At 45.4% G+C, this 24396-nt stretch overlaps 1 protein-coding gene across 1 annotated transcript in view; it reads right to left on the reverse strand.

Moving 5' to 3' along the window:
- LOC132383105 (glycogen [starch] synthase, muscle-like) overlaps positions 1 to 24396 on the reverse strand; it is an 84554-nt gene that overhangs the window by 18279 nt on the left and 41879 nt on the right. Inside the window, exons 9-14 of the mRNA XM_059953901.1 lie at positions 20879 to 20938; positions 16795 to 16873; positions 15879 to 15992; positions 8831 to 8957; positions 1190 to 1285; positions 723 to 886 (exon numbers count right to left, since the gene is read on the reverse strand). Of these exons, the coding sequence (XP_059809884.1) occupies positions 723 to 886; positions 1190 to 1285; positions 8831 to 8957; positions 15879 to 15992; positions 16795 to 16873; positions 20879 to 20938 (640 nt within the window). The remainder of the gene's footprint in view (positions 1 to 722; positions 887 to 1189; positions 1286 to 8830; positions 8958 to 15878; positions 15993 to 16794; positions 16874 to 20878; positions 20939 to 24396) is intronic.

Below are 24396 nucleotides of genomic sequence, written 5' to 3' on the forward strand. Positions count from 1 at the left end.
TATTTCAATCCCTTTGATAAACAGATCCTAACTCAGGTCAGGTCTCTGCAATTTCCTTTGGGATCAATAACGTATCTACCTATCCCACACAGTGGTTCCCTTCCTTGGCCACAGGCAGAAAGCATATGAAAAGTAATCTTCTCAATATGGACCCACTCTCCCATGGAGGTCAGATCCTGATGCAGCCCAATCATTTTATCTAAAGGGTTACAGTTCTCACGAACCGGTCCACCATCTGTCAAACCTCCGCAGCACTTCCTGCAGATCATATTGATGGGACTGAGCATGAACCCACATTGGACACATATCTCGTTGTTACCCATTACGAAAGGGGCTAGTCAAGCTTCTCCAGTTTAAACGTTGACACTTGAGGGACTCAAGAAACTGCAGAGGGGAATGGGCATCAGCTTTGTAACTAATTCCTGACCCAGCCTTATGCCTAATCTTGTGGAGATAAGCAGCCTCCCTGTGGTAAACTAAGTATATCTGTCTGGACACGCACCTCTGCTGACTGCTCCTGTGGCTCCCCCCACAGACCCCTGTATAAAGGCGATTGGGGCACTGCTCCCCCCTCAGTCTCTGAGATGCTGTGCTCCGTTTTGCTGCTAATAAGAGCCTATCATTTGCCTCCCGTCTCCGAGAGTTATTGATGGTGCATCACTCCCATTGTCACTGGACTCTCCCTGTGACTTCTACATGGCTCTTTTCAAAGCTCTCCTTACCCGGCCAAGGTAGTTCCAATCCAGCAGGTCGGAGAGGCGCTCGGTTCGATTTCGCTGGATGATTCTCTGGCGTCGGGACTGTTGACAGAAGCTGTACAAAAATGAGGTGAGCTGATTGCAACACTCGTCCGGACTCTTAAAGCGACGATCCAAGATGTAGATCCCTGGGAGAAAAAGATCAGTATATTCAATACAACTTGCCTCCCAAGGAAAACCATAGGCATTCCCGGTTGCTTTGAAATTCTGAAGCAGACTTGGTTAGTGCCCATTGATGACTTTGCCAAGAGTTTCATTTTGCTGTCAGTCCCACTCCCACATCTGGTCAGATTAATTGACCAAACCTAAATACTGTATCCAAACATCTGATTTTGAGGAAAGGGATGCCAGGGCTAAAGAGTCAGAGACGAGGAGGGCGGGGTGACCTTGGTCTGATGACGGCTCAGACAGCATCGATCACTGATTCTCACCATAGACTGCAGGGTCTGTGATGTGTTCCTCCATGAAACAGCCAAAACCAGAGAGGTTAGTGGAGACACTGGGAATTCCCATCACTGTGCATTCGGCTAGAAGAGGGAAGAGCACTCAGAGGCAGATCAAACACAGCACAACAAGCACTAAATGTGGGGCATCCCACACCCTTCGTACCTCCGCAGTCCCTGGTGTTGTTGTTTCCGGAATACATAGAACTATACAAAATTCAAAGTTCAAAGTAAATTTATTATCAAAGCACATATATGTCACCATATACAACCCTGAGTTGTACTTTCTTGTGGGCATACTCAGTAAATCTCTGGAATAATAAGCATGAATAAGAATCAATGAAAGATCCACCCAACCAGGAGATTTCAAGGTCATTTTCAACCTCTCGCTGCTACAGGCAGAAGTTCCCACTTGCTTCAAAAAGGCAACAATTATACCAGTGCCCAAGAAGAATGATGTGAGCTGTCTTAATGACTATTGCCCAGTAGCACTCACATCGACAGTGATGAAATGCTTTAAGAGGTTGATCATGACCAGGCTGAACTCCTGCCTCAGCAAGGACCTGGACCCAGTGCAATTTGCCTATCACCACAATAGGTCAATGGCAGATGCAATCTCAATGGCTCTCTACATGGCTTTAGAGCACCTGGACAACACAAACACCTACGTCAGGATGCTGTTCATCAACTATAGCTTAGAATTCAATACCATCATTCCCACAATCCTGATTGAGAAGTTACAGAACCTTACCCTCTGTACCTCCCTCTGCAAATCGATCCTCGACTTCGTAACTGGAAGAACACAGTCTGTGTGGATTGGTGATAATATCTCCTCCTCACTGACAATCAACAAAGGTGCACCTCAGGGGTGTGTGCTTAGCCCACTGCTCTACTCTCTCTATACCCATGTGTGGGGCTAGGCATAGCCCAAATACCATCTATAAATTTGCTGATGATACAACCATCGTTGGCAGAATCTCAGATGGAGACGAGAGGACGTACAGGAACGAGATATACCAACTAGTGGAGTGGTGCCGTAGCAACAACCTTGCACTTAACGTCAGTAAGATCAAAGAGCTGATTGTGGACTTCAGGAAGGGTAAGACAAAGGAACACATACCAATCCTCATAGAGGGATCAGAAGTGGAGAGAGTGGGCAGTTTCAGTTCCTGGGTGTCAAGCTCTCTGAGGATCTAACCTGGTCCCAATATATCGATGCAATTATAAAGAAGGCAAGACAGTGACTATACTTCATTAGGAGTCTGAAGAGATTTAGCATGTCAACAAATACACTCAAAAACCTCTATAGATGTACCATTGGAAAACATTCTGACAGGCTGCATCACTGTCTGGTATGGAGGGGTTACCGCACAGGACCGAAAGAAGCTGCAGAGGGTTGTAAATTTAGTCGGCTCCATCTTGAGTACTAGCCTACAAAGTACCCAGGACATCTTCAAAGAGCGATGTCTCAGAAAGGCAGTGTCCATTATTAAGGACCCTCAGCAGCCAGGGCATGCCCTTTTCTCATTGTTACCACCAGGTAAGAGGTACAGAAGCCTGAAGGCACACACTCAGAGATTCTGGAACAGCTTCTTCCCCTCTGCCATCTGATTCCTAAATGGACATTGGTCCCGTGAATGCTACCTCACTTTAAAAAAATATATATAATTTCTGTTTTTTGCACGATTTTAATCTATTCAATACAAGTATACTGTAATTGATATATTTATTATTATTATTCTACATTGTTTATTGCATTGAACTGCTGCTGCTAACGTAACAAAACTCACGACACATGCTGGTGATTATAAACCCAATTCTGATTCTGACCAGAGCATTCAGCCAGAATACAAAAAACAGAAATAATAATAATAAATAAATAAGCAATAAATAGAGAACATGAGATGAAGAGTCCTTGAAAGTGAGTCCATAGGTTGTGGGAGTATTTTAGTGATGGGGTGAGTGAAGTTATCCCCTGTGGATAAGGAGCCTGATGGTTGAGGGGTAATAACTGTTCCTGAATCTGGTGGTGTGGGCCATGAGGCTCCTGTACAGCACTGGAACATGCCTTTCTTCCCACCACACCTGTGCCAACCATGATGCCATGCTGAACTAACCCCATCTGCCTGCTATATCCCTCCATTCCCTGCATGTTCATGTGTAAGTCTCAATGCCTCTTAACCATTGTTCTGAAATCTGCTTTAGCAACCTCCTCAGTCAGTGTTCCAGGCACGTACTTCTCTCTGTACAAAAAAGCTCACCCTTAAAACCTTCTCCCATCACCTCAAACTTTTGTCTTCCAATATTCAACATTTCCACCCTCGAAAAAAGACCATCTACCCTCCCTGTGCGTCTCGTCATTTTATAATTTTATCAAGATGCCCCTGAGCCTACACCACTCCAGAGAACATACCCTAAGCCTGTTTAACCTATTGACTTCCAGACCTGTATCACTATACAGAGCAGTTGTACTATGTGCGGGAAGCTCATCCATCCCAAACAGATGGAAATTTCTGGAGCTCAGTCCATTGTCTGTAGCCAGTCTCCATCTTTGTCTAAGGGCCTGAATATCATTGCAGAATCAATCTTGCCAACCAGCTCCTTTTAATAATAACATGAGCCTTTGCTGGGGAATGAGCATTGGGATATTAGGAAGCCTGTGTTAGGACAGAGAACTGTCTAGGTGACGAAGCCTGAACAGCAGATCCACATAGAGAATGTGGACCTTAAGCTGAAAGGAGGTACTTAGGAAGTACTCCCAGTACTTATTTATTGAGCTACAGTGCAGAATAGGTCTTCCGGACCTTTGAGTCGCACCATCCAGTGCCCACCACCCACGAGTTAACCCAAGTTTAATCACAATGACAATGACCAATTAACCCACCACACGAGGAAGCCCTCGCAGTCAAGGGGAGAATGTACAAAGTCCTTACAGGCAGAGGCGGGAACTGAACCTGGGCCATTGGTACTGTAAAGCATCGTACTAACCACTATGCTACCTTGTCACCATTCACCCAGTCCCAGTCACAAGGATGGCAAAGAGTTTGTGATGCCGTAAATGGAAATTGTGCCGTGCATTCGTTTCAAAGTACATTTAATATCAAAGAATGCATAAATTGTACAACCTGGAGACTTGTTTGTCACAAAGTAAGAAATCTGAAAGGACCTAATTTGAAAAACAAAATAAAGACTAACACCCAAAACACGGAGAAAAGGAAAAAAACCCCACAAATCATGCAAACAACAGAAGCAAGGAACAACATTCCAAACCAAAATGAGTCCTTAGATCCGAACCCCAGAACAGCCCAATGTAGGCCCAAAGCCTTGGTATCAGTTCATCATATTAGCAGGTATGGAGCACAACAGCCAGGGTAGTCCTCATAGCCTCAGCACCACAGAGAGAGGAATGAACATCATGAGAGAGCGAGCGAGCTCTCGCCTCTGATCCTGACATCTTGTCTTTCCAGTCTATCTGAACCAGCGCTTAAATTGTCTAAACTGCGTATAGTACCTCATACTAGGACCTGGGCGCCACTGCAGCAAAAGGCAACTCGCTCCAGGCCCAGATTTCACCATCCAGCCCAAAGCCACTCTCATTTTCTCCAAATCAGCTCAGCACCCAGAGTGATCCAACTTCGCACTCCGGCCAGTGGTAAGGGCATCAAAACTCCTCAGCCTCGACTTCTCCTCTCCGAATGGCTCACGGCTAACACCGAAGATGTTAGGAAATACTGAAGATGTTAGGACCATAGGAAAATTGAGGGTTAAGAGGATGAGACAAGAAAGTAGACTGAAGGACAAATGTTGAATGAGTGACGATCTTCCAGAAAGATAGAAAATGCTCGAGGAGCATATGACCCGCTCCTGCTTCTAATGCCCTTTTCTAAGGTTATTGAAGAGGACTGGCATGCTGTTGTAATGAGAATGGGGTGTCACAGCTGGTAAAGCTGTAGCCTCTCTGTGCCAGGGACTCAGGTTCAATCCTGTCCTATGGTGCTAACTGTTGTGACTTTACGTGTTCTCCCTGTGACCATGTGGGTTTCCACTGGTGATCAAGTTGCCTCCAACATTCCAAAGACATGCGAGTTAGCAAGTTCATCGGTCTCTGTAATAGCCCCTGGTGTGTAGGTGAGGGGTTGAATTTACAGTGAGAATGTGGGGAGAAAGGAAGTTGGGATGGATGTACGATGGGGGTTTTGGGTGTGTGGGGTGTCCAGGGAGTGGTAGCACCTCTGGTGAAAGACTTGTCGTGTCTATTCTAGGGCATCTCACTGACTTTTGGTCCCCACTGGACACAGCTCTCACCCATGGCTCCCAGTAGCTGTTAGCATTCGACAGCGGCCACACTCCGGCACACTGCTTCGACAGGCACGTTAAACCAGGTGAGGGTAGCTGGGGATCCTCATACCTCTGTGAGGCAGGGACATGCCTGCCCTAGCATGCGAAGTCAGCTCCGGCGGACTGAGTGGATGAGATCAACAGGGAGATCCAAACGGCCAAGAAGATGGTTCTGTATTGCTCTGTGGAGAGCGGAGAGCAGGACAAGGCACAGAAGGCGTCATGGTCATCCACCACAACAAAGCAAGACCCCAGTTGTGATGACTACTCATACCACTGGACCCGGACTTCTGAGGTCGAGAGAGCAGAACTGCCCCAATGCAATGGCTTTTCCACTTTAAAAACTCCCCCCCAAAGGAATCCTGTCATTGTGGGATACAACAGACAACCACCAGGATGGGGGAATGTGGTCAGCACAGTATTGGTGGGCTGAAAGGCATGCTCCAACACCCTGTCTGTTCTTCTGTGCAACTGGATCCCTGATGTAATCACCCACAGATCTCAGTCGGGACGGATTAGTAACGTCTCCTCCACAATAACCATCAGCACAGGTGCACCACAAGCCTGTGTGCTTAGCCCGCTGCTCTAACCTTAAATACCTTGCTGTTGTCATATCAGAGGATCGGATCCGGTACCAGCACTTGTGCCATCCCAAGGAAGGCACAATAATGCCTTAACCTTATTAAAACTTTGTGTAGGTTCAGCATGCCACCTAAAGGTTTTGACTATCTTTTATAGGTGCACTGTGGAGAGTATCCTTACCGTTTGCTTCACAGCCTTGTATGGAAACACCAATGCACAGGAACAGAAAAGTCTACAGCAAGCGGCAGATTCAGCCCAGTCAACCACAATTGGCACTATTGAACACATTTACAAGGAGTGCTGTCACAAGAAAGCAGCATCCGTTATCAAGGACCCCCACCATCCATGTCACGCTCTGTGCTCACTGCTCCCATTGGGAAGGAGGTCCAGGAGTCTTAGATCTCACACCACCAAGTTCAGGAACAGTTATTACCCTACACTCATCAGGCTCCTGAACTGACATGGATAACTTCACTCACATCAACTCTGAACTACTCCATAGCCCACAGACTCACTTTCAGGAACTCTACAACTCCTATGGTTGTTAATATTTAAATATTTATTATTTCTACAATTTGTATTCTCTTTCACATTGGTTTTTTGTCAGTCTTTATATCCAGCTTTTCTTAAGTTCTACTATATTTCTTTACTTTCTTGTAAATGCCTTCAAGAAAATGAATTTCGAGGTAGTATATGCCAACATATACTGTAGGTACTTTGGTAATAAATTTACATTGACCTTGCTATTCAAATAATTTAAAATAAATTTAAATGTAATTCAAATAAGGGACCAAGGGTGAAATAAAGAGGGGAAATAATTGAATTATAAGACATTGATATAAAAGAACTCCCCCTGCAACCTGAAACAGGAGGCACACCCCAAAGGAACGAGACTTCACATTAATCACAATTAATCAGGGACAGGGGAGTTACCGCATTAAGCCAGAAGAGGGAAGTGTGGTTTGAAAAGACTCCTTCAGTCATCTGTTTATTTAGACCATCTATGCAAACAGGAGTGCTTTGCTGCACTCATTAGAAGTTACCTTTGGCCTGTGCAGTAGCTAAGTCAAATAAATAGGCATCCGTTAGTCTTGTGAGACCATGGATTTGCGCCTTGGAAAGGTTTCCAGGGCGCAGGCCTGGGCAGGATTGTATGGGAGACCGGCAGTTGCTCATGCTGCAAGCCTTCCCCTGTCCATGCCACCGATGTTGTCCAAGGGAAGGGCGCTAGGAACCAAGCAGCTTGGCACCGGTGTCGTCTCAGGGCAATGTGTGGTTAAGTGCCTTGCTCAAGAACACAACACGCTGCCTCAGCTGAGACTCGAATCAGTGACCTTCAGATCACTAGACTGATGCCTTATCCACTAGCTAGGTCAATATGACCCATTATCTTTGTCAGCAGCCTGGTTCCTGTGGCAGTCAGCAATCCTTAATTGGCGAGTGTGAAATGTTGAACTTCAGGAGTTCACACTGATAATGGCATGATGCTCATTAATGATGTGCAGAAGATCTTGGGGGTCCAAGTCTAGGTACGGTCTCTGGAAAGCCATCTCACCTGTGAAGTGGCAATTCCGGATCAAACATGAGCCACTGGTGGGTAGTTGACAGCTGTGGCAGGGCTTCAATGCTATTATCTAGTACAAAGTGGCACCAAGCAACATAGGAGACAACAGGGTTTGCTTCCAGATGAGCTCAATACCTTCCATGCTCACTTTGATCATCAAAACATGGAGGAACCTTCCTGAACTCTCACAGCCCCCAGTGACCCTGTGACTTCAGTCTCTGAGATTGACATGAGAGCATCCTTCAGGAGGGTGAACCCTTGGAAAGGAACCAGCTCAGATAGAGTACCTGGCTGATCAAATGGCTGGAGTGTTCATCGGTATCTTTAACCTCTCGTCTCAGCAGTATGAGGTACCCCACTTGAAGAAGAATGTGGAAACTTGCCTCAATGACTATTGTCAACAGCACTTACATCCACAGTTATGAAGTGTTTTGAGAGGTTGACGATGAAAAATATCAACTCTTGCCTGAGACGTGAGTTGGATCCACTCCAATTTGTCTATTGGCACAACAGGTCAACAGCAAATGCCATCTCATTGGCTCTTCACTCAACCCTGGGACATCTGGACAGCAGAGGTGCATACGTCAAGATGCCCTTTATCGACTACAGCTCAGCATTCAATACCATCATCCCCTCAAAACTAATCTATAAGTTCCAAGACCTTGGCTTCAATACCTCCTTGTAAAATGGATCCTGGATTTCCTCACTTGCAGACCCCAGTCAGTTCAGATTGGCAATGAAATCTCTTCCACGATCTCCACCAGCACAGGTGCACCACGAGGCTCTACTCTCTTTATACTAATGACTGTGGGGCTAAGCACAGCTCCAAGGCCATATTTAAGTTTGCTTAAAAAGGTGGTGACAAATTATATAGGTGGGAGATTGAAAATATGGCCGAGTGGTGGGAAAGGCAAGTTCGGGGAGAATGAGCAGGCAAGTTGTCTACACAGAGTTGGATGGGTGTCTTGAATATTCTGCTGGGAGGATGCAGGAGGCAATACAAATGAGGCATTCAAGAGGTTCTTAGATAGGTGCAGGAAAAGGCAAGATATAGACATTCTGTAGAGAGGGAATAAGTTCAGTCCGCTTGCTCAGATACATCCACTCCACCTGGTTTCAAGTGTGAGTGTGATTCCTTCACTCACCTGGCGTGTAACCCCAAGGCTCATAGTACGAGGGGAAGACTCCCAAATGACACCCACGTACAAACTCCTCGTAGTCAAGTGGAAGCAGTGGGCTGGTGGATGACAGGAACTCTGGATGGAAGATCACCTGGACAACACAAGCCTTGTTACTTTTGCTCCTCCCAAAGTGAAAAGCCATCCTCCAGAATGCAGAGGAAATGATATACGCTGGGAGAGTGGCACAGAGGGAAAGAAAGATCGGTGGATTTTCTCTTTGCCCCACACCGAACCCTCTGACCTCAAACCCTGCCCCTTGGACAATGTAGCTTTCTCAGTACAGGCCCTCCAGATGGGCACAGCTACAGGGCAGTCACCTGGCCCAAGCTGTGTACGTCTTGCTAGGTAGATAGAGAAGGGTTTTTGTTTCACTCCTACCTGGGTCCCCTCACGCAACTCCATTGTTGTTCCCTGCACTCATGCGGATCTCAATATTTTCATCACTTTTGCATCCTAATTCCCCACTCGATCCTTCACACAGTTCATCCCCAACTACTCCCCTTTCTCTGTCTCCACTCATGGGCTAGCTAACAATATCCTCAGCAAGCCCACATAGCTCCCACAAAGTACCTTGACTTTATTTCCTCCCACACCGCCTCCACTAAGAACAATTCCATTCTCTCAGTTCCTCTATCCCTGTCACATCTGCTTTTATCAGAAGATGTATTGCACAGATGCCTCAGTGAAATTGTCCTCCTTCCTGAACTATGTCTTCCTTCTAGCATAGTGGAGAGAGTTCTTATCTGCATCTCAACCATTTCCAACACCTCCAATCTCACTTCTCCTTTTCCTGGACCCCCACCAGCCTCCACACATTAGTTAGTTAGTTACTGCCTGTTACACCACCGGCATTTAGGGCAGCAATGAAGGTCCCCCATCTCTGTCTGTCCTTGTCCATCTTCTCTTTTGTTCTCTAAGTGTGGTTCATGGTACTCATTTATACTTCTACAGTACGGTGTCAAGTTGTCTTCGGTCTCCCGCGTTTCCTCTGCCCCCCAGGGGTCCAAAGAAGCGATGATGGAGTTGGCATCTCTTCTCATCACTTGCCCAATCCATCTCCAATGTTTCTTCATGAAGATTGTGGCCGTGCCCTCTTGGTAACATTGAAGTAGGAGGGTGTGGTTGGAGATCTTTCTTGGCCAGAAATTACGGAGGATCTTCCAGAGGATCATGGTGTGGAATGATGACAGCTTGACAAGGTCACTCTATGTTATGTGCTGGCATTCTGACCCATACAAGAGTGTGGACAGAACCAGAGCTGGTACAGCTTCACTTTGGTGTGGATGCTGTACTTGGTTGTAATACTCATTGATCTGAAGAAGTTTCTAGCTATGCTATTCCACATATCCTCCTTCACAATTTCCGTCACCTCCAACAAGATTCCGCTATCATAGCAGCCCTTCTTCTTCCCTTTCATCATTCAGATCACTCCCTTTGCAGCTCCCTGGTCCACTCTTCCATCCCCACCAACCACTCCCCATAGCACAGCACTTCCCTACACAACTGCAGAAAATGCAACACCCATCCTTTCAGCTCATTCCATCCAACACAGTCATTTCAGGTTTGGCAGTATTAACTTCCCTTTCTTCGCTCTATTTTACTGCATTCAGTGCTCACATTGTGACCTCCATTAGACTAGAAAACCCAAATTTAGAGAGGGTGATGCTTTGAGAGGTTGATCACGGCTTGAATTAACTCCTGCCTGAGCAAGCGTCTGGACCTGCAGCAAAGTATCTATTGCCACAACAGGTCTTCAGTGAACTCAACCTCACTGGCTCTCTACTTGGCTTTTGAGCACCTGGACGACAGCAAAACAGACATCAGACTGCTGGTTTTCGACCATAATCGAAAACCTCACTCACCCTTGACGTTCTCTCTTCTTTCAGTTCAATGAGGCCCAATGCAAGCTTGAGGAACAACATCTCATCATTGCAGCCTGCAGGATTTGAATCCCACCAATCAGCATCTCACTTCCAAAAGGGCACCAATCAGCAACAGTCAGCCACCAGAACCCACCAATCAGCATCTCACTTCCAAAAGGGCACCAATCAGCAACAGTCAGCCACCAGAACCCACCAATCAGCATCTCACTTCCAAAAGGGCGCCAATCAGCAACAGTCAGCCACCAGAACCCACCAAATATGTATCAGATCCCACTTACAGACTGACCCCTTTATTAAATGTGTAACATTCTGGGGTTGATCTCCACGGCCAGAGCCAGTAACCCCATTTGAGAGATGTTCACCACAAAACAGCTGTGATCAGATTGGACATGTCTTCCTGCTCTCCATCTCACAACTCTCACGTTCTTTTGTCTCTTTTCTCATTCTCTTAACTGTTCCCATTCAGTCCCTGACTGGGTAACCTTGGTTACAGCTCACCCACACGTCACCCCAGTTTCACCCTTTCAGCAACGCCACCTCCCCCACCCTCCCTGCTACTTAACGAGCTCTGACAAAGGGTTAACTGTGTCTCTTCCCACAGATGCTGCCTGCCCTACCGAGTATCTCCTGCATATTGTGATTTTCTCTGAGATTTCCAGCACCTGCAGTTTCACTGATTTGCATGCCTACTGCATGTTGCACTTTGAAGTGAGGTGACTGTCAGGAATTAGGCACAACTCACAGACTGCGTCTATCTTCTGACCCATATTCCAGAATATTCCAGGGCAGAGGTCATTCTGCACACGACAGATCACTGAGTGCCTGTGGATTGTGCAGGAGAGACATTGGGAAAAAAAAGTGAATGGGGGAGGCTCAGACACTCTGATGCCACAGGTCATGGGGAGTTGTTGGATTGTGTACAGTGGGAGCGAGATTTGAAAAAGAAGCAAGCAGGAGCAGCTGGGACAGTCAATGCGCCACATATCATGGGGTAATGAGGCACTTGGCAAGGGCCAACAATAAGAAATCAGGTTTAAGTGGAGAGATAATTGTGGGAGCGGTCATAGTGGGAGTGGGCTAGTGTTAGAGTGGGAAGTTCAGGCTTTGGCTCATTGAGGCAACGGCGAGGAAAGATGACGACTCTCAGTAGATTTCTTCGTTTAATTTTTCTTTATTTCATTGCACAGCCAGAGCAGTGGGGGATGCCAGGCTGGATAGTGGAATGCTCCTCTTGGGGAATGTGGGAAAGCAGGGAGACCTCCAGTGTTCCTGATGACTGACTAGACGGACAAGACGTGCATCCAGCTGCAGCTTCGTACAGACCTTGTTACGGAATTGGAACTAGAGCTGGATGAACATGAGATCATTTGGGAGGCAAAGGGATAGGTTGACAGGCAATACAGGAAGGTAGGTACACCTAAGGTGCAGGACACAGGTAAACGGCTGACTATCAGAAGGGGGAGAGGGGATAGGGGATACCCATGTGGCCATTCCACTCAATAGGAGGCATACCACTTTGGAGACTGTTGAGAAGCAGACAAAAGCCACGAAGGCCAGATCTCTGGCACTGAATCTGGCTCTGTGGCTCAGAAGAGAAGGTGGGGGATGGGGGTACAAGGAGAGGAGGCGAGCTGTAGTGATGGGGGATTCATTGGTTAGGGGAATAGACAGGAGGTTCTGTGGATGAGAACAAGATTCCTGGATAGTATGTTGCTTCTCAAGGGCTAGAATCAGAGACACCTCGATTAAGTCCATAATGTTCTTAAGTTGGAGGGTGAACAGCGGACAATGTCAGTAACAATGATGTGGGTAAGAAGGGTGCCGAGGTCTTAGAAAAAGAGTTTAGATAAAGTTTAAGTGCAAAGATAAAGGTCAGACCTCCAGGGCTGTGATCTCAGGATTGTTACCCATAGCACATGCTAGGGAGGCCAGAAATAGGAGGATAGTACAATTCAATGTAGCTTAGGAGTTGGTGCAGGAGGGAGGGCTTCAGACTTTTGGATTACTGGGCTCTCTTCCAGGGAAGGTGGGACCTTTACAGAAGAGACAGTTTGCACTTGAACCAGCGAAGGGCAAATATCCTCACGGGTAGGTTTGCTAGCGCTGCACTTGTTGGTATAAACTAGATTTGCAGGGGGATGGAAAGCAGAATACCAGAGCAGATAGTGGAGTGGCTGTGGGAAAAGATGTTAAGTCTTCATACAAAGACAGGAATCAAATGGTTCAGTACAGTGGACTCTGAACTGCATCTATTTCAATGCAAAGAGTATTGTAGAAAAGGCGGATGATCTTAGAGAATGGATCAGCATTATGACACTGATGTCATTAGTGAGACTTGTGCAGACGGGGCAGGACTGGCAGCTCAATTTTTCAGGGTTCCCTTGTTTTAGACATGGTAGAGTGGGAAGGGGGAGTGCAGGCACTACTGGGCTATATGGGTGGAAGTGAAGAAGAAGAAAGAGATAACCATGTTAATAGGATTATATTCCAGATGACCCAATAGTCAGCGAGATTTATTGGAGCAGATTTGTAGAGAGAGCGCAGACTGCTACAAGAAACATGAGGTTATGATAGAAAGAGATCTTAACTTTTCATGTATTGACTGGGACTCCCAAACTGTAAATGGGCTGGATGGGATAGAGTTTGTCAAATACGTTCAGGAAAGTTTCCTTAATCAAACTTTTGAGGTTTCAACTAGACAGAGTTGATACTGGACCTCCTAGACAGGGCAGGCGACATAAGTGTGCGTAAGGGAACACTTTTAATTTAGTGATCACAATGCCATTAGTTTCACCATAATTATAAAGAAGGACGATCTGGTCTTCAGGTTGAGAGTCTAAATTGAGAAAAGCCAATTTTGATGATATCAGAAAGGGTCTGGCAAGTGTGGATCGGGACAGATTGCATCCTGGGAAAGTTGTAAAAGCACAGGCAAAGAGAAGAGGTTTGGGGAATCTTGAGTTTCAGGAGATAGTGAGGCCCTGGTTAAAAAGTAAAGGCAGGAAGGAGCAAATGGGGAACCTGAGGAGGAGAACAAGAAATTCATTTAAGAAGGAAATCAGAAGGATAAAAACAAGGCACAATGTTGCTCTCGCAGATAAAGTGAAAGAGAATTCATAGGGCTTCTATAGATATATTATAAAAATATAGCAAGAGACAAAATTGGTCCTTTTGAAAATCAGAGTAGCCATCTATGCATGGAGCCAAAAGAGATGGGGAAGATCTCAAATGACTTATTGCATCTGTAGTTACACAGGAAACAGACATGCAGTTTATAGAAGTGAGGCAAAATAGTAATGAGACAATGGACCTTATATGGATTACAGAGGAAGAGGTGTTTGCTGCGCTGAGGGAAATTAGGATGGATAATTGACAACGTGTTCCCTTCAAACTTATGGGAGGCTAGTACAGAAATTGTAGGAGTGCTGGCAGAGGTATTTAAAATGTCTGTTGCCATAGGTGAGGTACTGGAGGATTGGAGTTTAGTTGTTTAAGAATGGCTCTAAGAATAAGCTGGGAAATTATAGACCAATGAGCTTGACAGCAGTATTGGGTAAGTTATTAGAAGATGTCCTAAGGGACCAGATAAACAATTATTTGGATAAACAGAGACTGATTAGGGATAGCCAACATGAATTTGTGCATGGCAGATCATGTCTAAGCACTCTTCCAGAGGTTTTTTGAGGAAGTGTCAGGAAAGGCAATGGATGCAGTCTAGATGGATTTTAGCAAGGCCTTTGACAAGGTCCCGCCTGGGAGGTTAGTCAAGAAGATTCATTGCTTGGCATTCAGGATGAGATAGGAAATTGTGTTAGAAATTGGCTTAGTGGGAGAAACCAGAGAGTGGTAGTAGATGTTGCCTCTCTACTGGAGGCTTGACACGAGTGGAATGCCACAGGGATCAGTGCTGGATCTGTTGTTGTTTGTCATCTACAATCATGATCTGGATGATAATGTGGATTAGCAAATTTGCAGATGACACTGAGATTGGAGGTGCAATGGAGAGTGAGGAAGATTATCAAAGCTTGAAGCAAGATCTGGACCAGCTGGGAAAAAAATGGGCTGAACAATGACAGATGAACTTAATACAGATACGAGTATGAGGTGTTGTGCTTTGGGAGGACTAACTAGGGTAGGGCTTACAAAGGGAGTGGTAGGGCAAAAAGGGGTGTGGTAGAACAGAGGGATTTGGGAGTACAGATCCACAGTTCCTTAAAAGTGGTATCACAGGTAGATAAGGTTGCAAATAGAGCTTTTGGCTCTTTGGTCTTCATAAATCAAAGTGTTGGGTACGGGAGTAGGGATGTTATCCTGAAGTTGCACAAGATGTTGGTGAGGGCTAATTTGGAGTATTGTGTGCAGTCCTTATCACCTACAGGAAAAATAACAATAAGATGAAAAAAGTGCTGAGAAAATTTACAAGGATTTTACCGGGAATTGAGGACCTAACTTATAGTGAAAGGTTGAATAGATTAGGACTTTATTCCCTGGAGCATAGGAGAATGAGGGGAGATTTGATAGAGGCATACAAAATTAAGGATATAGATAGGGTAAATGAAATCAGGCTTTTTCTATTGAGGTTAGGTGAGACTAGAAATAGAAGTCATGGCTTAAGTGTGAAAGGTGAAACGTTTAAGGGGAACATGAGGGAGATCTTCTTCAATCGGAGAGTGGTGAGTGTGTGTGGAATAAGCTACCAGTGGAAGTGGTGGATGTGGGTTCAATTTCAACATTTGGGAGAAATTTGGATAGGTGCTACATAGATGGCAAGGATGTTTAGGGCTATGTGGGGCTGGGGAAGGGAAAAAAGGATCAACTGTGATTGAATGGCTCAGCAGACTCAATGAGCCAAATGGCCTCATTCTGCTCCTATGTCTTATGGTCTGAGTTCAGGCTGATGGGGCTAGCCAGCGTCAATGTTCTGCATGGACTAGACTGGCCGAATGGCCTGTTTCTGTGCTGTAGTGTTCTATGTTTCTATGAATCAGGAAGAGCATGTCTCTTCCACCTTCCACTCTCCACTGCCATTTTACTTCCCTTACAGAAAACCGAAGAATATTCACTCAGTCATTCTGTGCTGTGAAGGCCGAGCTGATGGAGAGTCGGTCAGTGCCAGCCAGGGTTCTCACCTTCACCCGGTCGTTGGGGTGGTTAAACAAACCGATGCGTCGAATGGTGTTCAGGATCGGGTCAGTGGCGTCGTCCAACATGTTGTGAGTGCAGACGGGAGGCAGCGAGTGTCGCTGGAGAGTACAAAGAGATTAGATTCACAGCTGACACCTTCAGGTTTGGCAGAAGCAAAATATAAAACAGTAACTCTCCGGGGAGAGGCGGCCACAGCCCCCCTGGATTGAGGAGGATTTGTTCTGTCTCTTTTGGGTCAGAGATGTACTTCCTTCACTCTATTCCCCAGAGCGTCTGTGTGCCCATAACACATGGACTTGGTGCTCAGGACCATCCTGAATACGCCTCTGTAGTTGAGAGCCAGGGATTCCCACAATTTGGTGGGAAGATCACCTTTTCCAATGAGGTTTTGGGAATGTCCTGACTCTTTTCTGCTGCCCACCGGATAAATCCCTTGGGCCAGGACTCAGTAGAGTCTGATGCTGGCATTTAATAGTTTGATTTCATATCAGATAAATGTATGCAATACACATCCTGAAATTCTTGCTCTTTGCAGACACCCACGAAAACAGAAGAGTGCCCCAAAGAATGAGTGACAGTTGAAATGTTAGAACCCCAAAGCCCCCTGACTCCCCCTCCCATTCACAAGCAGCAAAGCAACAACCATCCCTCACCCCCACCCACTTCTGCAGAAAAGCATCAACACCCTCCGCCTGCCAAGCATGTCCCCAATAAAGAGCTCGACCTGCAGTACAACAAAAACTGATAGTTCACCCACCAGTTTGACATGCCACAGTAATTGCTCTAGTTTATTCTCCATCCATAGCAGGTATATCCCAAGGCAAGTTTCATCCACCCATTGAGGCTCCCCAGGCTGCCCAGTTCACTCCCTCCCCTTACCTTTGAGTGGAGCACTCTCACCTGGGTAGAAAACAATGCCCTTTTCATTATGGTGATGTCTTCCTGGTCAATCAGTCTGCTCATATTTGGTAACTCCCCCCTGCACTCGAACAGAAATGGATTTGGTTTAAACTTAATCTAAAGGGGAGTTATGAAAATATTCAAGAAAAGATCCCCACACCTTATGAAACCTTATGCCCAAATTGAGAAGTGAATAATGAATCTTTTCAAGGTCTAAACAGGACATAATATCATTAAGCCATTGAACATGAGTGGGGTGGGGGCAACATCTCTCCACCTGAGGAGAACTAAGCGTCTGGCCAAAAGAGAGGCAAAAGATAATGTTCGACATTTAGCTGGACTCAAATGCATGTCTGCCTCACCCAAGGTACCAAAAAGGGCAATCAGAGGATTAGGTTCTAAGTGGTAATTAAGAATATGGGATAAAAATGAAAAAACTTCTCTCCGAAATTTCTCTAAACTAGGACAAGCCCAGTACATATGGATAAGAGAAGCCTCGCCACATTTACACTTGTCACAAACAGGACTAATGTCAGAATAAAACTGCGATAATTTAGTTTTAGACATATGACCCTATATGTACAACCTTAAACTGCAAAAGGCAGTTGCGAGCGCATAAAGAGGTTGAATTAACTGATTTAAGAATTGAATCCCAGACCGCATTAGGTAAAGAAATATTTAAATCATGCTCCCAAGCGGTTCTAATTTTATCAAAGGGTCACTAACTTATCACGAATAGAAGATATTAAGCCTTTATCCGGCGGATTAATACAAAGGAACAGGTCCACAACGTTTTTCTTGGGCATCTCAGGTAAATTTGATATTAAAGGGTTAATGAAATGTCTAATTTGAATGTATCTAAAGAAATGACGTTTTTCCTTATTGTTATGAATTAGATACATTTGTTTTGCACTGTGTTAATCTCCATTTTGTTGATGGTTTTCTTTGTAGTTGTACTGTAGAAACGCATATAAAAATTTTAAAAAAAGGAAATGGATTTGGTTTAAGAAAACCAGCCAGTTCTGAAGCTGCTCCTTGATTAAAGCATTACAGTCCAATTTACTCCATCCCCACCATACAGACAGCGTTAACTACAATAAATCAATATCCTTTGATTCAAGAAAATTCATGTTTGACAGTTCTGTGCAATGTCGCTGGCATACGTCGTGAAATTTGTTGTTATGCAACAGCAGTATCTTTGTAGGGCATTCCACCGTGTCGGGTGGCCCATGGTACAGTCGGAAGAGCGCCTGTCCCACAGCTCCAGAGTCCTGGGCTGGATTCCGACCTCAGCTGCTGTCTCTGTGGAGTCTGCACACTACATGGGTTTCTCCCTGGTGCACTGATTTCCTCCCACCTTCCAAATCTGCTGGTGTCCACAAAATGGTGTTTATATGCACATGTAATAGGTTAGGAGAGATTGCTCTGAAAGCTGTCATAGGTATGATAGACTGAACAGTCATAAGAAGTGACAAATGAACTACCTTGCACTGCTGATTTGCTTGGTCCCAACATAACCACAAAGACTTTCCTCAACGATCCAGTGCAACACCCCACTGAGTTTGGCAGGCTGATCACCTGTGGACCTCACACCACTTGGTGAACACTGGACCAGATTCTTGATTCTGAGGATCACCACCGTGCAGTTCTGATGCAGTCATGAAGCGCCCACCATCCTACCTCCATAGACGCTGCCTGACCTGCTGAGTTTGAGCACCCACCCTCCCCCCATTCTTTCCATAGTCTGTTCTTCAACTTACCTACAGCACGCTTGGAATGGACATCTTAGACTTGCTGCTGCAACAAATGTGTGTGGAATTCAATCGATAAAATTAACATTAACTAACTATTGTCTTCAGAATGTTGGCTGTAATTCCAGTGCATGAAAAACTTGAGTAAAATAGATGATCACTCTTCATTTTTCTAACTGCTTAAGCCACAGTTGAGAACTTTACAGCAGGTTTTTGCCAAGAGAAATAGAAATATTAGTAATAAAAATACAAGAACTTTTAATTATTGGCAGATCCTTTGAATATAAGTTTTATAAAAACTAACTTCTCTTCAGAGGACAAAAAGCCTTTTAAGGATGTTTTGATCTAAGCCCAAAGCCATCTCAAAATAGAAGCTTAACTTAGCTCCACCTATTTTGTTTTAATTGGATACGGACCGGGGGCAAAGGTCATTCCATGTATGTCAGGTGGTAGCTATGTCGCCGTGCATTGATCAAGAGATTACTCATCTGTGATGTATAACTGAAAGCTGGATGATGCAGGTTACCTACGACCATGTGCAGAGAATAATAATCTCTGTATGATTCATGATATTAGTTCATTCCAGACCTGTAAAACCGTCAGACACAGGAGTAGAATAGGCCATTGAGCCCATCAAGTCTGCTACGAGAGGGAAGCACCAGAGAGACATTTTGTATTGATCAATAAACCAATTGTTTGGAATCAAATAACCTTGCCTGGGGTCTGCACCCACATCACCAATCACACCCCTAACACTCTTTCTCTACCACCTGTCTCACACCCCTCCCAAGCTGCTCCACCCTTACCATTCCCAGCATCCTTTGCTCCAACTGGCTCTCTGCTGCACGTTAACAAATGCAGCACTGTGCAAAGGTCTTAGGCATACTAGCTATATATATGTGTCTTAGGCTATATATACGTGTCTAAGACTTTTGCACAGTACCGTACAGGGTAGCAAGAACATATGAAATATCACTAAAATACAGTCACAGAAAAAAGAACATAGTCCAAGACCATGAATGTTGCAGCAGTTTGCAGTCGAACACAATATGGCTTGTTTTCTGTTGAGTGAACACTGGGGGGGGGGGGTTCATTGACTCCAGCTTCGATGTCGCAGCACACCGGCCCTGACACTACAGTGGAGCGCAACAACTCCAACCACCCGCCCCCCCCCCCCCACCCCCGGGCAGCTGTAAACAGGAACACTGCCGCTTGAGGCCTAGTCCGCGCTATGACTGAGGCCAATAAATCAGTGAATCGGAATTGCAGTATTTCACATTAACAATGTCCAAAAGAGCCTTGCAATCACAAGAAAAGCGACCAAGACTGCACGCTGCCTTTGCGCACCAAATCCTCTGACATAGGCAGCAGCACGATCTGCACCAAGTCCAGCTTGAGCTGATCCTCATTCCAGAGGAAGGACATGGTTGTACAGGAAAGGGTGCTGCGGAGTTTTGCCAGAATGTTGTCTGGGATGGAACATTCAGTAATAAGGGAGACTGGATGGGCCAGGTTTCTCCTTGGAGTTGAGGAGGAGGGAGGGCGGGATGGTGGTTCCTCATAGAGGTAGTCAGTATTATGCAGGGCACAGATAGGATGGATAGTGAGAAATCATCCCCATATGCGCCTTATGAGAATAGGTTGAGTGAACTCGGCCTTTTTTCCTTGGAGCGATGGAGGATGAGAGGTGACCAGATAGAGGTGTATGAGACGATGAGAGGCATTGATTGTGTGGATAGTCAGAGGCTTTCCGTAGGGCTGAAATGACTAGCATGAGAGGGCATAGTTTTAAGGTGCTTGGAAGTAGCTACAGAGGAGATGTCAGGGGTAATTAATATTTTTTAAATTTTAATTTATTTATGCAGAGAGTGGAAAGTGCGTGGAATGGGCTGCCGGCAACAGTGGTGGAGGTGGATACGATAGGGTCTTTTAAGAGACTCCAGGACAGGTACGTGGGGCTCAGAAAAATAGAGGGCTGAGGGTAACTCTAGGTAATTTCTGAAGTAAGGACATGTTCGGCACAGCTTTGTGGGTTGAAGGGCCTGTGTTGTCCTGTAGGTTTTCTGTGTTTTCTATGTACAGGGCATAAGCTTACATTTAAAAGAAGGAAAGTTAGAGTAAGTCGGAGAATTACCAAGAGGTGAATGCAGATTGAAACTCGCTGGATGGAGACAGATCAACACACATACATAAAATACAAAAATCTGGATGAGTACTTGAATTGACAAGGAATAGCTGGCAAATCTTCCCAGGCTGAGTCACTTTTGCTCCCCTGTGCCCTGATCACAACCACCCCACCTCTAAAATGACCCTCCAAAACAGCCAGTACTTACACCAGCAGCGATTCGTACAACTTCTTTCCAAAATTCTCCTTCACTGTATTTGCTGTGTCCCTGGAGGAGGAGGGAGAGACAGTTATCCAGCTGTGGTAGATCAGACCATACTCAGTATATGGAAGTGATAGAGGCGGCTACGATTACAGTAATTTAAAGACAGTTGGACAGGTATGTAGAATGCCTATAAAAAGTATTCATTCTCCCTTGGAAGTTTTCATGTTTTATTGTTTTACAACATTGAATCACAACAGATTTAATTTGGCTTTTTTTTTGACACTGAGCAACAGAAAATACCCTTTGTTGTCAAAGTAAAAACAAATTTGTCTAAATTGATTACAATTATTAAACAAAAAAAATTGATTGTATGATTTTTAATCTTCTCCCTCTTCCAATACAGAGTGGCCACCTGCTTCAAAACATCCACCATTGTCCCTGTACCTAAAAAGACCAAGGTAACATGTCCTGTCGCACTCACCTCAATAATAAGCAAATGCTTTGAGAGGCTGGTCAAAGACTACAACTGCAGCTTGCTGCCACCCACACTGGACCCCCTGCAATTCGCCTACTGACACAGCCAATGGACAGACGATGCAATAGCCACAGTTCTATGCACCGGCCTTACACATCTGGAGAAGAGGGATGCTTATGCTGTTCTTGGACTGCAGTTCAGCATTCAATACCATAATTCCATCCAGGGGAAGAAACTTTGAGACCTTGGCCTTCTTGTCTTGTCCGTACTGCACCAACCGCCACCACTGGGCTATAAACGTGCAAGAGCATTGTGTGGTTAAGGGCCTTGCTCAAGGACACACACGCGCTGCCTCGGCTGAGGCTCAAACTAACGACCTTCAGATCGCTAGTCCAAAGCCTTAACCACTTGGCCATGTGCCCACAACACCTTACCTTGCGTAGCCAGATCCTGGACTTCCTGTCAGATTGCCGGCAGGTTGTAAGGATGGGCTCCCTCACCTCTGCCCCTCTGCCCCTCAATACAGGTGCCCCTCAGGGCTGTGTCCCAAGCCTCCTTTACTCTCTGTATACCATGACTGTGTCGTCACCCACAGCACCAATCTGCTTATTAAATTTGCTGACGACACTACACTGACTGGCCTAATCTCAAATAATAACGAGGCAGCCGACAGAGAAGAAGTCATCACTCTGACACAGTGGTGTCAAGAAAACAGCCTCTCCCTCAATGTTGCAAAAACAAAGGAGCTGGTTGTGGACTACAGGAGGAATGGGGACAGGCTAACCCCTATAGACATCGAATGATCTGAGGGTGAACAGCTTTAAATTCCTCGGTATAAACACCACCAAGGATCTCATGTGGTCTATACATACCAGCTGTGTGGTGAAAAATGCACAACAGCGCCTCTTTCACTTCAGACAGTTGAAGAAATTTGGTATGGGCCCCCAAATTCTAAGAACTTTCTACAGGGGCACGATTGAGAGCATCCTGACTGGCTGCATCACTGCCTGGTATGGGAACTGTACTTCCCTCAGGCACAGGACTCTGCAGAGAGTGGCACGGACATCTGTAGTTGCGAACTTCCCATTATTCAGAACATTTACAAAGACAACTATGTAAAAAGGGTCCAAAGGATTACTGGGGACCAGAGTCACCCCAAACACAAACTATTCCAGCTGCTACCATCCGAGAAATGGTACCGCAGTTTAAAAGCTAGAACCAACAGGCTTCGGGACAGCTTCTTCCACCAGGCCATCAGACTGATTAATTCATGCTGACGAAACTGTATTTCTGTGTTATATTGACTATCCTGTTGTATATAATATTTATTATAAATTACTATAATTGCACATTTGAACAGAGACATAACATAAAGATTTTTACTCCTCATGTATATGAAGGATGTATGTTTAACCCTCAGGCTCGGCCACCAAGTGTTCGTCCGGGGAAAACAATTTCTGGCCCCGCCAAACTGAGAAACCTCGTTTGTGTGGATGCTGTGTGATGTGTTGCCCAGTTACAAATCCACACCGCAAAATATCAAACAGTACACCATATGCGATTGAACAATTGATCTTTATGATTCTTAAACTGGCTATATGGTTAGTAAAGAAACAAAACAAAAGAAAAGGGCCCATTCTCATGGAACAGTCTGTTGGGCATCGTTGGAGCTCACTGTTCGTTCATTTGTTCCCGTCGGCCTCAGCGTAGCCGGCCCTCAAACCCTCACTCCTCAGTCCACTCCACCTGGTGGTCTTCCGACTCTCTCCATTCGTGTCCTCTCTCTTCAACGCTCCCCGATGAAAAACCATGAAAAACCCGGCTCCCAGACACACAAGAAAAAAAAACCATTTCTCCCATTGGATAGCCTCTGCATTCCAAAGCCCCGTTATCTCTAGTCGTAACCCAAACATTGCTGCTACAGAGAAACCATTTCCTTAGCAGTGGAACATTACAGAGAAGCCATTACATTAGCCTTAGCAGTGAAACCTTACAGTGTGTTACATAAGTAATAAAGTCAATTCAATTCCATTACTCTCCCCCTGCAAGACAGTATTTAGCAGATGCACCTTTGGCCTTGAGTCTGTGTGGATAGGTCTCTATCTGCTTTGTACATCTGGACACTGCAAGTTTCCCCCATTCTTCTTTACAAAGCTGTTCTAGCTCTGTCAGATTGCATGGGACACAGTACTTTTCAAGTCTAGCCAGAAATTTGCAATTGGATTGAGGTCTGGACTCTGACTTGGCCACTTCAGAACATTAATTTTGCTGTTTTTAAGCCATTCCTGTGTAGCTTTGGCTTTATGTGTGGGGTCATTATCTTGCTGGAAAACAAATCTCCCAGGTCACAGTTCTCTTGCAGACTGCATCAGGTTTTCCTCCAGGATTTCCCTGTATTTCGCTGCATTCATTTTGGCCTCTACCTTCACAAGCCTTCCAGGGCCTGCTGCATCGAAGCATCCCTACAGCATGATGCAGCCACTACCCTGCTTCATGGTAGGGATGGTGTGTTTTTGACGATGTGCAGTGTTTGGCTTACACCAAATATAGCGTTTAGTCTGATGGCCCAAAAGCTCAATTTTGGTTTCATCAGACCATAGAACCTTCTTCCAGCTGACTTCAGAGTCTCCCACATGCCTTCTGGCAAACTCTGTCTGAGATCTCATGTCAGCTGTTTTTTTAAAAAAAAATTTGCTTTCTCTTTGCCACTCTCCCATAAAGCTGCGACTGGTGAAGCACCCTGCAGTTGCTGTCTGCGCAGTCTCTCCCATCTCAGCCACTGAAGCCTGTAACTCCTCCAGAGTTGTCATAGGCCTCTCTGTGTCCTCCCTCACTGGTCCCCTTCTTGCACAGTCATTCAGTTTTTGAGGATGGCCTGCTCGAGGCAGATTTACAGCTGTGCCATTTTCTTTCCAATTCTTGATGGTTGACTTCACTGTACTGCAAGATATATTCAGTGACTTGGAAATTTTGCTTGTATCCATCTCCTGACTTGTGCTTTTAAATAACCTTTTTGTGGAGTTACTTGGAGTGTTATTTTGTCTTC

Source organism: Hypanus sabinus, chromosome 29, assembly GCF_030144855.1.
Source record: "Hypanus sabinus isolate sHypSab1 chromosome 29, sHypSab1.hap1, whole genome shotgun sequence".
Lineage (NCBI taxonomy): Eukaryota > Metazoa > Chordata > Chondrichthyes > Myliobatiformes > Dasyatidae > Hypanus > Hypanus sabinus.